Source organism: Anser anser (genome assembly GCF_964211835.1).
Source record: "Anser anser genome assembly, chromosome: 1".
NCBI classification, from domain to species: Eukaryota; Metazoa; Chordata; class Aves; order Anseriformes; family Anatidae; genus Anser; species Anser anser.
This window is the reverse complement of record NC_139720.1, coordinates 77,002,412-77,019,232: the sequence shown is the minus strand read 5'-3', so window position 1 is coordinate 77,019,232 and position 16,821 is coordinate 77,002,412. Positions and strand designations below refer to the sequence as shown.

The window sequence follows — 16,821 nt, the reverse complement described above, 5'->3', positions numbered from 1 at the left end:
CAAAATGGTCATGAGGTAAAGCAGTGGTTGGACGTGGGAAGAGGAACCAAAGCTGTAGCTTATGGCTTGGTTGTTAATCCTGACTTCTGAAACAAGCCAACCAGGAATGAGTAGTATCAAGTGCCAGAGGCTCACCCCACCAGGGATTCATAACTAACCTTAAGCAGTGACTCCTGTGCAATGCTTAACAGCGGCTTTGACACAAACTGCGGGACAAGTAGTTATCAAGATTAACAGGGTTACTGCAGCTAACTTCTCTGTATCTCACAGGTCAAAAATGAGTGCTGTCCTAAAGAAGCATCCCCTGCAAGCCCCTAAATTTAAACAACTGCCCTACAGAAAAGGAATTACACAATTTCTCTGCAGAGAATGCATGTTCTGCATTAACACCCTATGCTAAACCTACACTTTGAGTATTCCCAGTCAAAGGGGAGATAAGACAATTACACGCTAGTATGTAAAATTGAAAAGATGGCAAGAAAAATATACTTTCTTCCTATTGTTTGACAAAGGATAGAGGTACCAATGTTGTGAGAGGTTTAAAGTTTGGCTATTAGGCAGAAGCCTTTCCTCACCTAACTTCACGGAAGGCATCAAAGCCCTAGAAAACAAAGCCTTAATCCAGTACTTTCAGTGCTTTTCTTATAAGCACGATTAATTCTTCACAATCTGCAAGGCAGTATTTGTGAATCCTCTTCAGAAATATGGTGTGGTATAGGGAGCATGGTACAGGGCTTATGGGTCAAGTCCATCACCTAAACAGCTTATCAAAAACTAGCTTACTGAAGTCTGTGAAATGCAAGCTATCATTGTACATAGCTCCCAATGCATCAGCTACCTTGTCACTTTTGATAGTTGTTTGTTATAAGCTTTGGTTTGTTGTCTTTGCTGTTGTTTTTGGGGTAAGGGTGGGGAGAGGGGTTCTAATTTTTGAAGAAAAATGGAACTACTACATGACTTACTCTTTTCTACAGGTGCAACTTAGTGTCATCATGGGCATCCCATTTCAAGACTTCCTTTTCCAACGCTAACAAAACTCTCTGGGTTTCTGTCTCCATCCTGGTACTGCTTGCTGCTTTTACAAGCTTCCTCACTGGGCTGTCTCTTCAAAGACCAGCAGATGCAGCACCTGTCGGCACTGGGGACTCCTGGACTTCACTACAGCAACTGTTGTGGCCGTATACAGGACTTCAACACAACGGACCACCCCCAGTATAACAAAGGTTCTGAATTTTGTAAAGTTATCTTTCTGAGTTCTGGTTGACAGTATGAGAAGCTGAGATAGTATATTTAAGGTTACATGTTTCAGTTGGTTTGTTTGGGTTGTGGGTGTTAGGGGATTTTTTTTAAGTGTGACTTGAAATTAAAAAAATATTTTTTTCCTTATTCTGACAAAAGTTATCTTTTCAAGTACCTAAGAGTGTCTTAATTCCATTCAGATATAGAATAAAACAGTTAGTGATTTTGAACATAGCTAACAGTAGGTATGACTAAATGATCCAGCCACAAGAGAATAAATAACTTAACAAAAATAAGATGGCTACATTTTAGTCATTAAAGCTGTTCCAATGATTTGAATAGAAAAGGATTAAAGACTTGAAATGTAACTTTATTGAAAGCTTTTGGTAATAAAGTTTTAAAGGAAAGCATGCAGTATTTAAGAGTATGTTAAAACTCTTGTAGCAAGGAGCAGCTGATATACAACATCAATAAACAGGAAGTTAGCTGTACTCACTCTATCAATTGCTTCTTTACTGGCAAAGTCTTTAAGCATATGGTAGAGTGTGGAGTGAAATTCAGAATCTTCTTCTAGCTCTTTTGAAAATGCTTCACTGGTTTCTGTGATCTTGAGTTTCAGTGCTCTCTGACCATTAAACATGTAAAGAGACCAGTCTTTGACAAAATCCGTTTTAAGATGCTCACTTACCTAGTGCAGAAAAAAAATGGGCTGTAAGATGAAGCCCATGACACTGACAGAGAACAAATTCTAGTACAAAATTTTAAGTTCTAGTGTACTTATGAGTGTAATAGAGAAAAAACAAAGCATTGCTTTGAACTGTTAAAATAGTATTAGGTCTTTAAGTAAATGACTGTGTAACACATTGTATCAACATCAAAATCTTCATCTTGTTTGCCTCTGTAAAATGCAAGGTTGGTCACTCTGGCTTTCTTGCTGTTTCTGACTCATATGAAAAGAGTAGCTAGGTGCAACAGGCATCACACACTTTAGTTCTTCCTGCTGGGATTAAGAACCGGGCTAAACATTTGCATGTATGTCACAAGTCTTTAACTCAAGATCTCTCAAGATTTCAGCAGTATGGTATGTTCTATATCCACAGTCATAACTGGGAGTATTATGCTGTCTGGGAGAAGTTTTAACCACATTTTTTAGTTTACAGAGGGAAACATATCAACTCAAGTTGCTTATTCCCTCCTTTACAGTACAGAACAACTGTAAACATGCACAAAGCCAAGAAGAAACTTCTAGATGGTAATTGAGGGGGCCTTTGAGGGCCTCATAGTAAGCTACTTGCTGAAAAATCAGCATCTACCTGTGTCATCCCAGCTTCAGCTAAAGCCTCAATAGCTGACCTGTCAGCTATACATCTTAGCACATTAGCAAGTATCTTTGTTACTGAAACTTATATTTGTTGAGGAATGGGCTTGAGGTGTGGAGAAGTGGGCACTGAAGTTTTGCTAAACAAAATATTACTATGTGAAATTGTCACCCTAAATCTTAACTGCTGCACTAAGCATTAGGTCAGGGCCTGAAGATTGTTTGAAATGAGCATAAATGAAGAAAGTTGTTTTTGTCTTTTGTGTGATATGCTTCTGTACTGGTTTGTCTCTAGACATTTGGTCTAAAGCTACAAACCTTGAACACTACTTGATCTTGACCCGATTCTAGATTCCATTTGCTCCAGCCAAAAGCAAAAGTGGATGCAACCAGGGCCATCTGTTGGTATGCCCTCACTTCTATTAGGGGAGCCTGTAATGCAAAAGTACAGTTAGAAGATACGCATCCACTAAATCTCTGCTTTATATGAAGGTAAGGAAAAGCTTGCTTTAAGCAGAATCTCCTGGCTAAGCTGCAAGGACACTCATCCTCATTCTGTATAATAGGTCTTCATACAAGAAAATGTTGCCTACCTGAGAAAGAGGCTGGGGGGGAAGCCCACTCTTGCACTCACCTTCTTGTTCACAGAGACGTATTTGTATGAATATTCTCCTGGGAAAATATTCACACCAGCCTCTTTCAAAACTTTTCTTAAGGTGATGGGACACATCCATTTTCCTGTCAGGTGAGAAAGCACATCCTTCTCTTCCACTGTGACTGCAGCCACCATACACTGCTTACCCTGTTGTATAAACCAATCAAAGCATCTTACTGGTGATTAAAGCTATTCTTGGCTTCAGGCATCAATGATTTATTTGCTGCTTTTCTATTCTGGATATTACCTACATTAGCTATCATCCTCATCTTGAAACATTCACAGATCTTGTAGGAAGCCACTTTACTGTTGGATTTCAGAACTGACACTGGTTTACTGGCCCACACTTATGATCACACTGTACATATTCTCCTTGTCATATAAATCAATATCTGTTACTAAAACGACAATCATGCTTAACTTGAACCTTTAGAAGGAACAAAGATCAAAAAGTAGGTTGCTTGGAATGCTCAGTTCTTATGGCGCAGTTGGGCAGTGAGAGAGAGCAACACTTTCTAAGTGCTGATGAAGCAGTCTTGACTTTAGCAAAGTAGTATTAATATCAAAGAACTTAATGGAATGTTGCAGAACAGATGCTTTCTTTTGACCAAATCACAGAAAAATTAAATCACCAATAATATTGGTGGTTACATTAGAGCTTGGAATAGTTCCTTCCTTATTTTCAATAGCAAAGGAGCGAGATTCAAGTTGCTCTTGTGGAACCATCCCACATTCTTAAGAAAGGACAGTGACAATTCTGGTTTTTTTAAAAAACAAACTACCAATGTTTTATGGAAAAAAAAAAAAATAGTACCTTAATTTGTATCTGAACTTCTGCAAAGACTGTAGTAACTGTAAGTAGTGCTTCATTTATACCCATAGGTCTCAATTCCCATGCCTGATATGGCATGTTGAGATGAACATTCTGGAGAAGTGCTATTGTATAAAAAGCACCCATCTCAAAAGTAATACTCTTCTGTGTTTCATATGTTATGTTGCTGATGCCATCAGTTCTCCACTGCTGGCCTTTACAAGGGATGCAAAAAGAAAAAACATACATAAAGCTTCTGCTTGTAATATGTACTGGTGAAGAATTAGTAAAGATATTCTAGGTAAACTAATATTCAGAGGTAGGTAAGATAAAGCACAAAGTAAAGAGAATTCATTTAAGGCAAAAACCTTCTCTCCTTTAAGTACAAAATTAGGCTAATTCTGATGTGAAAGCTCAAAAAAAATAGTTATGTTAGTATTTGTATTTTTTTATGTAGGATATAGCACTCCTCAACCTTATTTCCAACAGTAACTTGAAACATTGAACTACCTTAAGTTCTAGTATCTTTCAGGATGTAACATCAGAGGTAATGTATACTTTTTTTAGTAACGTGAGTAACAAATTTGTTTTTTTAACATTTAATATTTTGAGGTAATATGACTACATGTAGTTAGGGGGTAATTTGGCTCAAAGTGGACTTCACAGGACTTTGCTCTACCAAAACGTCATTTGTGGTATACAGTTCACTACTACACCCATTAATATGAAAGAAAAAAAAGTTTCAGTGAAAAGCCTCGAGCAGTCCCTGATTACACATGATGCAGAATCAAACCAGAAACCAAACCAAACAAACAAACAAACTACTCTGTGTTTTTTTTGTGAACACCAAACTCCCTTAACTATTTCTTGGCTGTGAATTGGCTCTTTTCTTAACAGATATTTCAGAAAACTATTTGAAACCTTGTATCATGTCCATTAGTCAAACAAAATAAATTTATCTTAAGTTGGTACCTGCAGGATCCCATCGGGCTATCACAGGCTCCTCGCAATAGATCACACTGTCAGACAGCCTAAGCGTTATCTGTATTGGTGGATATGGGGCATCGTCAGACTCTTCTGGGGGATATCTGTATGCCTCCAAGCCAATGTCAAGTAACTTTAGAAAAATGCAAAAAGGACAAACAAAACATCTTATTAGAAAATGCAGTAGCCTGAATTTGTTTTTTTAAATCCACCTAGTTATCTGTGGAGTTCCGTAACATACGATTTAAAATTTACTAGTTGAAATTGTTGGCTAACATGGCCCACTTCCAAAAAAGATTTTTCTTTCTTACATCTTCCTGCTAAAGTATTTTGCTTGAATTTTAACAAGCATTACTGTGAAACCCCCTAATATAGAAATCAGCACGAGGTCTGCTGTAGTAAACCTTTCCCTTCATGGGAACTACAGCATTGAAGACAGTATTAAGGTTGAGTACCAATAGGCAGTTGAACCCTTCGTATGCCGTCTGTTGAACCCTTCGCATGCCGTCTGTGGCACCTTTCAGGCAACACCACACAGTAAGTAGAATCACCCCTTAATAGATTCACAGGTACTCAAAATAAACAAGAGCACTTCACAGGCAAAAAGAGATACAGCTCCACTTTGTTTGCACAGTGTCAAAGGTAATGAAAGAATTCAAATTCAATTGGTAAGGCAGGTCTGTGCATGTGGCTAGAAAGGAAGATCCCATACTACTTAATCTGCTCACAGTCCTGCTTTCTTAGTCTGTATGTGAATTTCACTTATTAATGGTTTTCAATTTCACAATAAAAACTGTGACATAGGTTAATGCTGCATAAGGCACCACAAGTAGGAGAACTAAGACACGTTGTCTATAGACCACCTACACCTTGCAGAACCCAGAACTGAATTGGTAGTAATTTTGTTACCATCCTTCCTTAAGTGTACTTTTCATAGACAAAAAAAAGGATGTCTGGCTTTGCTTTTACTTCATACTAGAGCATTTACAGTACAACAATTTAAAGTATCCATGCTAGCTGTGCTAATGAACAATGATCAAATGCACACTTCATGAAATGCTGATCTGCTTACCTCAGCTGCTCCAAAAATTGGCTATGTCAAACTGAAAACATAATTTCATAATTTGGTCCTTTAGTTCATTGCTCAAGAAATCAGCACATATATATAAACTGCATACATACTATGGTGAAACAACTCAGGAACAGCTCTTCAGGGATGAAGACTCCGTGAGATGTAATACATTTTTTCACTCACCTCCACTATATTCCAGTTCTTGACTTGTTTGACTTGAGGTGGAAGCTGCAGTGCATCGATATGGTACACACCACCCACTGGTACAAACTGTCGCAAATCAACAATATTTTCATCAGTTATCTTATCTTCTTTTTCATTGGTCTTTTCCTGCATCAGTGGACTCAGAACTACAAAACAAATAAGTAACAAGTGTTAATTTGGTGCTTAACCTAAGCTGTTGTAATTTCATACTTCTATTATTTTTTTACATCTGCACAAAAAGTCTGTGTACTTGAAATGCTTTATATTCTGTGGCGTTTCAGCTCCATCTACTGGTATGCCACACATCTTTGAACAATTAATTGAAACAGACAGTTGGACAATGAAAAAACACTTTTTTTTGGTACTGAGCTTTCTAATAGATTAATCTCTACTCTTGCTTTGTAGTCAACTCAAACCGTTTCACATAGTAATAAGGTTTTACTGACAAAAAAAAATCAGTTGCATCACTAATCATAGAAGAATTTCACAAGTATACAAGACAGTAGATTCTGGCCAGGTTTGGAAAGATCTTATTGGCATGGAAACAAGGCAAATCAAAAGGTATAAGGCAGCTACAGGTGAAAGCTATTTGCAAAGAGCAAAAGGCATTTAACATGTTAAACAAAATTTTTAGAAAACGACAATTCATAATGTTTTTTCTATGTATAACTATATGTATTTATGTATAAATTCAAATTTTACTCAATTGAAAAAAGTTATTAGAAGGCATCAATGTAATGGACTAAAATTACTAGAAATATTTTCTTCAAAAAAAAAAAATCACATAAAACATTGTACCAGACATTACAGATGGAGAAAGTTATTGTTGATGGGGATCAAGGAAAAGTGTTCAATAACGTCAAAACAGCTACAGTGTTTTAAAAAAAATACACTTTTAAAGAGTGAGATAATCTTAAAAAAAAAAAGACAATTATCTATATAAACTGCCTTCAAGCTTTTTTACAAAACAAGTGAAAGTTCTGTTAATTTTGTAACACCAGCTTTAGTTGCAGAGTTTATGTAGAGCTTTTACTCTACTGTACTCATACTAGAAGATGCAATTCAAAGATCCTTTTGCAGTTATTCTGAGCAAAATAATTACAAAAACCAAAAGCCATTTTACTACCAGTCACAATATAGCTTGCACTTTAATGTGCTTTCTAAAGTAATAATACAATAATATTTAAATGTCTTCTAAACAAAACTATTAACTCTCAAGATAAATTAAATTCTTAACACTAGTACAACTTAAATCCAGAGAACAACCTGCAATAGTTCTTGCTGTTTTCAGTGTTGCACACTCCTGATTTTCCACTGTTTTACCTTGGCTGCCTGTTTTCACTGAATCTGTGGTAACTTAGTATCCTTTCAAACCCCATTCCCAGAAGTGGTTGAATGGGTTTGCAAATCATTAGCATGTCAGCAAAGGCATGATTTCAAAAGCCTTCTCTCCTTATTAAAGCAAATAATAGCCTTGAAGTCATTCAGATATAATTAGTACATTTCTGGGTACATATACTCAGTCTAATAATATGGTAGCGATTTTCAAAGCCTTACAGAAATAAAATATAACCCCCCTCTGACTGAAGCACAAAGTCCTTATACTCTCTTGAAAACCACCTTGTTTGGGTGATCCATAAGGTACAGTCTGACAACATGGTTGCTGCAACTATGTTTAGCAGAAAGTTGTTTGTTTTTTTTTTTTTTCAAATGAGCAAAAGGCTGTAAAGCTCAGCTAAACTCTTACGAACAGTTTGCAGTCATTTTATTTAAGACAGTACTACAAGAAAACCCACTCTTACTAAACCAAAGGACACCACAGCACTAAAGACATTTATAACTTATGTTGGACAGTTTTAGTTCCTGGATTAGACCCTCTTTTAGTAAAGTATATCAGTCTATATCCTACTCTAAGTACATGTTTAAGTAGTACTTTGTAATACCTACACTGCCTGAGTTCATACCATTGTAAGTACTGGATTTATTTTCTTCTGGAGAAGTTAATCTCGCCAAGCAGACTAGCAGATTCATAAATATTGTTTGCCTCGCCCATAAACATACATATACATAAACATATACATAATTATTATGTTTATGTACATTTATGAATTAACACATAAATACGCGTAGGGACAAAATCAATCTCCCTATCTTATTTTTTCCCTGCATTTAACAATCATTAACAGAAGTGTCAACAAAACTCATGTTATAAAGTCAGCAATGTATTTCTAAACTTTGTTCCATTTGCATAGATCTGTATCACCATGCTTCCATATACAAAACATTTAAAATTAGTAATTCTGTAGTGCTGCAAATAAGAACTAACCAAATACCTTGTGATATGTCCAAGATTTCTGATTTCTTCTCAGTTTCCTCCTCTGTCTTCTCATTTATGTCAGTTACACTATTGTATTTTTCTTTGAATGAGATAGCACTCTACAGAAAAAACAAAAGACATTTTTTTATTAGACAAACAATAAAAAGAACGTATCACCTCCTTTAAAACAATGGTCCAAGGAGAAAGAGTACAGTTCCACTCCTGTAGCCATATTTGTACCAATCTTGCTACAGGGTCAAGTTTTTTGGAGAAATTATTTTTACCTAACTAGGAAAAATATTTTTTATTAAAGGAATGCTCCAATGTTAGTTTGAACATGTAAATAGAGAAAAACATAAAATATTTACTTCATTTCCACAGCAAATTCCACCTCAAACCCCACAGATACCATACAAGCAATTAATCTTATTAGCAGTGTGTACACTCAAATATTATGCTTTTGCTGCCTTTACAGATGGAAAAATGACACAAACGAAACTTAACCCACTGTTGAAACCAAACCCATGCTGATACTGTCAGAATCCCCACTTCCAGTCTTAGACTGTGCCTTGCCTGTAACATTTATTCCCTTTCCCATAATGTTTTGTATTTTCAAAATGTTACTCTAGACTTCTAGCCAAATTTCCAACCCAGATATGAATTCATCCCTGTAATAGCAGACTTCTGGAAGCGCAGTGGTAGACAAATGGCAGTTCAGCACACAAACCATGCATTCGGAGGCATGGGCACCTCCTGTGTCCTGTGGCGTGCCTGCCAGTGTGCTGGAAGAGCAAACACCTCAACTAGGACGAAATGGGAGGGCAAAAAGGTGTTTACCCACGTAAATGTGGAGGAGATCAAGGCAGAGCCAGACAGAAGGAGTGACCGCAATAGCTGAGAGAAGTGGAGGCTACAGAGAGAACAGGAAAATTCATGAAACTGAATTCAGAGAAGGAGAATAAGACCTGTAAAAGAAAAAGAGAAGCAATGGAATGAGAAGCCTGGAGAAAGCCTGAAAAATGTATGTGAAAACTGCCAAAGGATAAGACTTATCATACAAAATAAGAAAAAAGGAACCAAGAAAAATGGGATTTCAGGCACTGATTCACTACAGAGGATTTCAGGGACCAAAAAGACAGGGATCGTTGATCCAGGTATTAAGAAGGTATGAAACATGCTGGCTTACAGCTTTTTATGCAGAAATTTTAGATAGAGAATCCTAGTCATTTATCTACAGGTCACAGATGAAACCAAGTGAAAAACTCAAGCCCAATAATAAGAATACAAAAACAACCAATCCCACAACACCCAAAGCCAACATACTCCGTTAAAGTCTGCAGAGAGGGTTCAGCTGCCAGAAACAGGTTTTGAAAACCCTCTAGTGGCGAAAGCTTCAACATACAGGAACCGAGCAACTACGTAACTGCACAACCAAGACCTATTGAGCTCTGAATCCTATTTTGCACTCTTCTGATGTTCCTAATATTGCATTCCTGTAGTGATTTTAGTGGGCTGTCAATTTCTCAGAAGCAGAATACATTCATCTTGACATATGTCACAGACATCTGGAAATATCTTACAACAGATACAACCTTGCATTCCTCATGGCATGATCCTACTCATAAAATGCCAATCAAATGCCAACCCATGCAGCATGCCAATACCCTGCAACTACCACATCCTGTCAAAACTTTCCTTTCTACCATTTTTACGACAATCTTCAGTCGTTCATCTTTCCACACCCTCAGAAGATCTATGACAGTCTTAACACAAGTTGTCTTTTTCCATAAAAGTTTAAGAACTTTGTTCTCTCAGGCACAGGGCACATGAAGAAGCTATTACACAGCAATTGGGCCTCAAGTAACAACAGCACCGTAAAATATCCTCTTGTGAGATTTTTTGCCTACCTTTCTCTCATCAGAATGTGTTTCTTCTTCAGTGGGCATGTTGGGCTCTTCTGCAGCTTTCTTTTCTTCTTCTAGTTCTTCTACATTGTCTTTTGAATGCTGAGTTGACTCTTTGCTTTCTAAGACTTCCAATTTCGGCACACTCTGGCACTGCAGCCAAAGTGGAGATACATGGTCATAATGAGTGTGCAATATGCGAACAGCAACATTGCTCACAGCCAGGGACTTTGGAAGATCAAATCCATGATGTGTATCACAAAACACATGATTCTTGAACCTGTAAATAAATTAAAGAAATAAAAAAGTTCCCTAGTAAGATCAGCAGCACTTATTTTCACAGTTATTCATTAGTATTCAAACTGATGCTCTACACTGTCACCTAAATCCTCTTTTGTCACATGGCACAGTGTAAGAATTAGAGTTGGATGTTGCAATACTCTTCCTGCCCTGCACTGACAGCTGTCTGTAAGCTCCTCCAGAAAACCTGCAACTGCATGAAGGGCATCAGGAGCTGCAAAAATGTAATGGTCCTGATAGGAAGGCAACGGGACAGAATCAGATGGCAGCTGTTCTACACAGTACATTTCTGATAAAACAGATTAATTTAATGGGCAAAGTCCTACACAGGTAAAATCACTAGTTGTCTGTGTTACAACAATCTCAGCATCTTCCACGTAAAACCCAAAGCGACACAAAAGTAATTCTGATAATCAACAGCATTACACACCCACCAACCCTTCTGACAGCATAGGAAGCAGGCTAAGGGCAGCACAGGAGGCCAGCCTGCATCAGACCACTTATCTAACTTTTGAGTTAGGGTTCTTGCATCTGTCCGAGTAGACATTTAAGTTTCTTGCTCATTGCAATTCCAGCCCAGCCAAATGCAGAACAATTTAAATAATACTGATTTTCTGCCTAACAATATAAAAACATCTTCTAGTAAAGCACCATTTATTTTTTAATTATTTAATATGATTTTTTTTTAAATTATATGTGCTTCTCTAAGTACAACAAAAGGCTTTAACTCGAATGGGCACTTGCTGGAGGTCAGTCTGACATTGCTCAGGACCAGCCTTCCAGATACCTTAGCAAAGCTTACAACAACAGGTCCTCAGTCAAGGCAAAGTCACTTTATTCCTCGTATTTGCAGATAGGGAGTAGGAAGGCTGCTCAAAAAATTGTTTTGGAACTTGTTCTGAAAAATGTATCTGTTAAGTGGCAATCTAATAAAAACTCTGATTCAGAATGAACCGTTGAGGATACTTACATTCCAAGCTCTATAATCTTTTATCTAACAGAGCACTGAGCACAAAGCATCATTCACCACTTTGTGAGGAACTGTGATGGCTTAGAAATATTTTAAGGCATCAGCAAAAAAACATTAATTCCAAAGAAATTTCAATTCTCTGAATGAGTTTTATTGTTTTTATTTTAAAATTGTTCTGTCAGAAACAGAGTTCTACTCTAGCATTTTAAGAAGCATATATTTTATATATATATATGTGCGTGTGTGTGTATCTATAGATACACATATAAAAACACTCTGGTTGTTCAATAAAAAGCTGATGTAACCGGGATCTTCCTTAGCAACAGAATGGTATGAAATTCATCAGCTGGGAGTCTGTAGAATAAATGCTATTCAACATAAAGGGATCACAAGAAACTGGTTCTTAGTGTTTACTTGATTTGGTTAGACAAAGCTGGGCTTCACTTCCATTAAGAATTTCAGTATGTTGTACCTTACTTTCTTCTTCAGATTGGCCCATATACAGAAAGTAACATTTTTGTCCTTTATGACTGCCTGCATATTTCCAGTGTCAGAATCTTCATACATACTAGCTGTCTACAAAGAAGAAGCAGATTAAATCATGTTTTCTTCTTATTTATATTACCTCGTTTTTCTTAAATTTACACTGGAATAAATAAATTTAAAAGAAAAGACGTAAGAACAAAAATACACTGGACCAAGCACATATAAGTTGCATCCCTTTGATAAAACTTGAACTATGTTATTTTTTCTTCCTCTGACATCATCAATTCTGTCAGTCAAAATATTGCCAAATACGGGGTCTTACATTATCCCCTTCAATGGTACTGCCAATCTCCCTTAATTATTTGCCTTCAAAAATACTTCTCAGCACAAATTTAAAACAAAAAATTTTAAAAAAGCATTCCTTGAATAATAAACACTCCTACACCACAGTCACTACAAAAAGTATTTTATATTTTTGTTAATATAAAACCTGCAAAATTATAATTACATGAGGAGTTTAACCCTAAACTCAGGAAAGACAATCAAGAATTTACAGAAGGTTTTGACTGTCAACAGACTGGTTCACTATTTCCTTTATTTCCTTTATTCATTTTCCTTTTTTTTTTTGTTTCCTCTATCAATACTCTTTTACTAACCATATTTACATATATGATTAATATGCTTAGAATAGCGTGGTGGTTTAACATGGGTAGGTAGCAAAGCACCACCATGCTGCTCTCTCACTCCACTCCTGCAGTCCCCCAGCTACCAAAACCTTGCCACATAAACCCAATACAAATAGCAAGCAAGATCACCATCTGTACATGCAACCCAGAAAAAGGATTCATAAATAGATTTTCATTATCTTGTTTAAGTGCCTTTTACTCTTCCCAATATCTTCACCTAGTCACATGGTCTAAGATTTTGGGTAGACCTGTGTGGTGCCAGGAGTTGGACTCAATGATCCTTATGGGTCCCTTCCAACTCAGGATATTCTATGATTCTATGATAATATTTTAGTCATATCAACTTGTATTAAAAAAGGTATATAAGCTAATCATATGATCTACTTTTCACATTTGCAATTTTTAGTACAGTCAGCTAGCTTCTAATTTAAAACATAGTGACAAAATAGGAAACAAATTTCACACTGAGTCCCTTGTTTCCAACACCTCCAACTATCACAGAAGTTCAAAGTAATTGAATATCAAACACCTTAATGGTAATGGTAGTTTCCACTGTAAAACTAAGATCTTCAGAGGTTATGAAGAAATAGTCTGGTATCTACTCTACACGTGATTTGTCTGACAATATAAGAAAAAAACATCACAGCAAAACACCTGTAGCAAAACTTTTATGCACTGTGTATATTACAACTTCGAAGTAGTAAATCTTACTTACTTTAAGTAGGTGTTCTGTTGCTTCATTGTACTTCTGATGAAGTAGATTCTGCAATTCCAAAATAGTTTCCTGGTACTGGACTATTTCTTTTTCTGTTATCTCACTTGGTGGTGTGTCCAATAGAAAAAACTGCAACTTCTCAATTAACTAGAAGACATTATATGCAGGAAAAGTACCTCTGTTTGACACCAACCCCAGCATAATGTGTGTTCATTCCCTAACCTGTGGGCTGTATAGAATTTTAGCTTATAAAATTTATTGAACCAGTTTGTCACATGAAGACATCTGTTGGTCAAAAATTAGTTTTAATGAAAAGCTTACAGCCTTGTTGTTGAAACATATCTTCTATAGTAAAAATATCAACTACTAAATCTAAAAAATACGTAATAGTGAAACATACAGCAATTAAATTTTAATTCTCAGAACAATCCTTAGTGTGAAGTTTGGAACTCTGTGATAACACTGTTATCTTGCATTATATACTAATATCTTAACATCTAAGCATGTGTATAAGACTAAAAAATATTCCTAGTTGGCTGAAGTTTTAAAGACACTGATCTATCACAGGGGAAAAAAACAGTATTTCATTGGCATTGTATTTATTAGCATACTGTCTAGTAAAACTAAATTTCAAACCTGTTGATAGAATTTGTATTACTATTCACTTCCTATCTACAAATTATATCCATTAATGTTCATAAATGCTGCACAGAATCAGGAATAATTTGTTTCACTTTATCTGTATGACTTGCTTATTTCTCAAGAAAAAACAGTGAGTTTGGGCCTCTGTATGGCAAAGGTTATAACTTCAAAGCAGATGAATGACAACAGTAAAATGACTGTAAATATTAGCATTTTAAAACAAACTTCAAAATGACGATTACGGTAGAAAAAAGTAGTACATAAAACTTATAAAACTGCTGTTTCATGCTGACCACCTGACTATTAAGGAAAAATTCACAATGCTGTATTTGGAATACCTTCTAGCTATCATTAGAATTACAAAATAAAGACATATTTAACTGGAGGGAGGATGTTAAATAAAAATTAACCCTCACAGAAGCGAAGAAATAATCAGAAAAATTATAATAGCTTAGGACCAGATGATCTTGAAGGTCTTTTCCAACCTTAATGATTCTATGATAGAAGAGCTTACCACAGTGGGCTATGGACAATCTGTGGTCTATGAAGCCCCAGTAAACTGTTCACAGAACAAAATTAAACAGGGTTTTTTAAATGGGGTCTATCAGTGCATATGATAAACCATGAAAAAAATGAATTTTAACAGTAATGTGTTGATGCAAAAAACATGTGGATCGTTGCCAGTGATGGTATCTGCTCAATCAGACTACAGCCAAAAGTCATACGTTACAAGTAGATGTTAAATTCATTCAGGGGCTCCCATCCTTTTAGACTACTGTCCCAAATGCCACCTACTTTTCCTCTGTGCCTTGGCATCTTTGCTTCCTGTCCCTCCTCCCCTGGGCCTGACTCCTGCCACTCCATAGACATCCTCATCCTCAGAAGCCTCCCTTTCTCTTTTCTTGCACCCTGCTCCACACTGAGGGACGTGCACCACTGCCTCTGTCTCTCTACTTGTGTCATTCCTGCAGCGCTGCCTCTCTTCACAGCTCTGGGCCACAGGTCTGCAGTAAGAGGATGAGAAGCATTAAATATCATCCATCTGCAGTCCCTCTTGAATAACACCTCTCCTGTCGTCTCTGCATGCCTCACCTGTAACGGGAAGCAGCACCACTTATCTGGCAGAGAGGAGAAACAATGCTGTTATGCAGACAGAAGAAGGGCTATCACTGCAAGGACATTATGTACCACCTCTTGTCTTCCCTGTGCTCTCCTACGCCTGCAGTGCTGAGACAAAGGGAAAATTGGATTACATTTTATGCCTCCCTTCCAGACTCACCGGACTGTTTTTAATCTTAGCCTGTGAAGTCACAGCACTACTGCTTGTTAAAGGAATAGCAAAGCAACAGCAAATTTATAACAATCTATATTACTGTCTTTTTATATTTCACCTTTAACACAGTCTGCCTTGATAGTGAGGTGATCCCTATCAACTAGGATCTACAAGACCTCACAGTCCTGAGTGGTTAAAATTTTTCTCCAGATACATGAACAGAGAAGGAAAGAAATGCTTGGATGTTCTGGACCAAGAGAAGATAACCACTCTTTTAGCACTCTTTGACATCACCTCGCATTTCCAGTACGAGCAAAATAAAAATGCCTATGTCATAGTCTCACATAATACTCTACTGATCATACAGTGCAAGGGAGCACACATCTGCAGGACCTAAAGTAGCTGTAACTGCTTCGGTGTTGGATGGGAAACATGGAGGAGTGGGAAAGAAGTGTGTTTGGCAGAAAGAGTTGACAGCAGGGAGTGTAGTGGAGAAAAGGAATCGAAGTGGACAATTGTCAGGCTTTTTGCTTGGTCTGCAGCGTACAGGAGAAATGGGAGGAGTTACCTGTTGAAATTCTTGGAAAGGACTAGCATATTCCCCACTGGCTCAGAACAAGACAGTATGTGGCAGGTGAAAATTGCAGCACTCAGCAAGCATTGCAAGATGGGAAGTCTAACACAGAACCAAACTAGCCCAGTGAAAGATGTATTATGCAACTTTCATCCCCATTTCTGTAAGACACCCTCTAAGTTGCAGAATGCTATAAAGTTAACATAAATGAAAATAAAATCCTAAAATTTGATATCAGCCACAAATTGCTTTGAATTGCCTCAGAAACCACCAATGATTGGCTGTGCATTTTGGGAACCCCTGCTATTACACAACACTTTACTGGCCGCAAACGTTACACAGTAAGACTTTTGTCCACTGAAGAACCTGAGTGTGACATGAGCTGATACATTCTGGCTCAAGGCTTTTAAAATGTAGATAGCAGGGGAGATGGAATTTGGAGTACCAGAGCTCAGCGTAGAAATACTACACAGAAGTCCCTCAAAGGCACAGCATGTTTAAAGTCAATAGTCTTCTCCTTTAGACCTAACAATAAATTTGTAATTAAAAAATATAAAAACTGAGGAAAGATTACTGGCTGACGAAGGTTATAGCCAATTTCAGTCATTTGACTGTTAAAAAAAAAAAAGTAGGTGGGAGGAGCAGTATTAAGGATATATTTTAGTGACCTT

At 37.0% G+C, this 16,821-nt stretch overlaps 2 protein-coding genes across 10 annotated transcripts in view; one reads left to right on the top strand and one right to left on the bottom strand.

Annotated features, from left to right (window-relative positions):
- The window catches only part of IRAG2 (inositol 1,4,5-triphosphate receptor associated 2), a 43,244-nt gene extending 39,831 nt beyond the window's left edge, over positions 1-3,413 (top strand). For all 3 annotated transcript variants that reach the window (XM_083821699.1, XM_083821698.1, XM_083821697.1), the window contains one exon: positions 975-3,413. In XM_083821699.1, coding sequence (XP_083677825.1) covers positions 975-1,218 — 244 coding nt within the window. In that variant the 3' untranslated portion in view covers positions 1,219-3,413. The remainder of the gene's footprint in view (positions 1-974) is intronic.
- The window catches only part of LOC310893139 (GTPase KRas), a gene marked incomplete at its 5' end in the record, with an annotated part of 53,745 nt that continues 38,512 nt past the window's right edge, over positions 1,589-16,821 (bottom strand). For 6 of the 7 annotated variants that reach the window (XM_083821733.1, XM_083821730.1, XM_083821727.1 and 3 more), the window contains 10 exons: positions 1,589-1,927; positions 2,876-2,989; positions 3,192-3,359; positions 4,027-4,238; positions 4,996-5,140; positions 6,263-6,429; positions 8,617-8,719; positions 10,508-10,784; positions 12,247-12,350; positions 13,662-13,808. In XM_083821733.1, coding sequence (XP_083677859.1) covers positions 1,658-1,927; positions 2,876-2,989; positions 3,192-3,359; positions 4,027-4,238; positions 4,996-5,140; positions 6,263-6,429; positions 8,617-8,719; positions 10,508-10,784; positions 12,247-12,350; positions 13,662-13,808 — 1,707 coding nt within the window. In that variant the 3' untranslated portion in view covers positions 1,589-1,657. The remainder of the gene's footprint in view (positions 1,928-2,875; positions 2,990-3,191; positions 3,360-4,026; positions 4,239-4,995; positions 5,141-6,262; positions 6,430-8,616; positions 8,720-10,507; positions 10,785-12,246; positions 12,351-13,661; positions 13,809-16,821) is intronic. The other variant, XM_083821731.1, reaches the window with a different exon arrangement.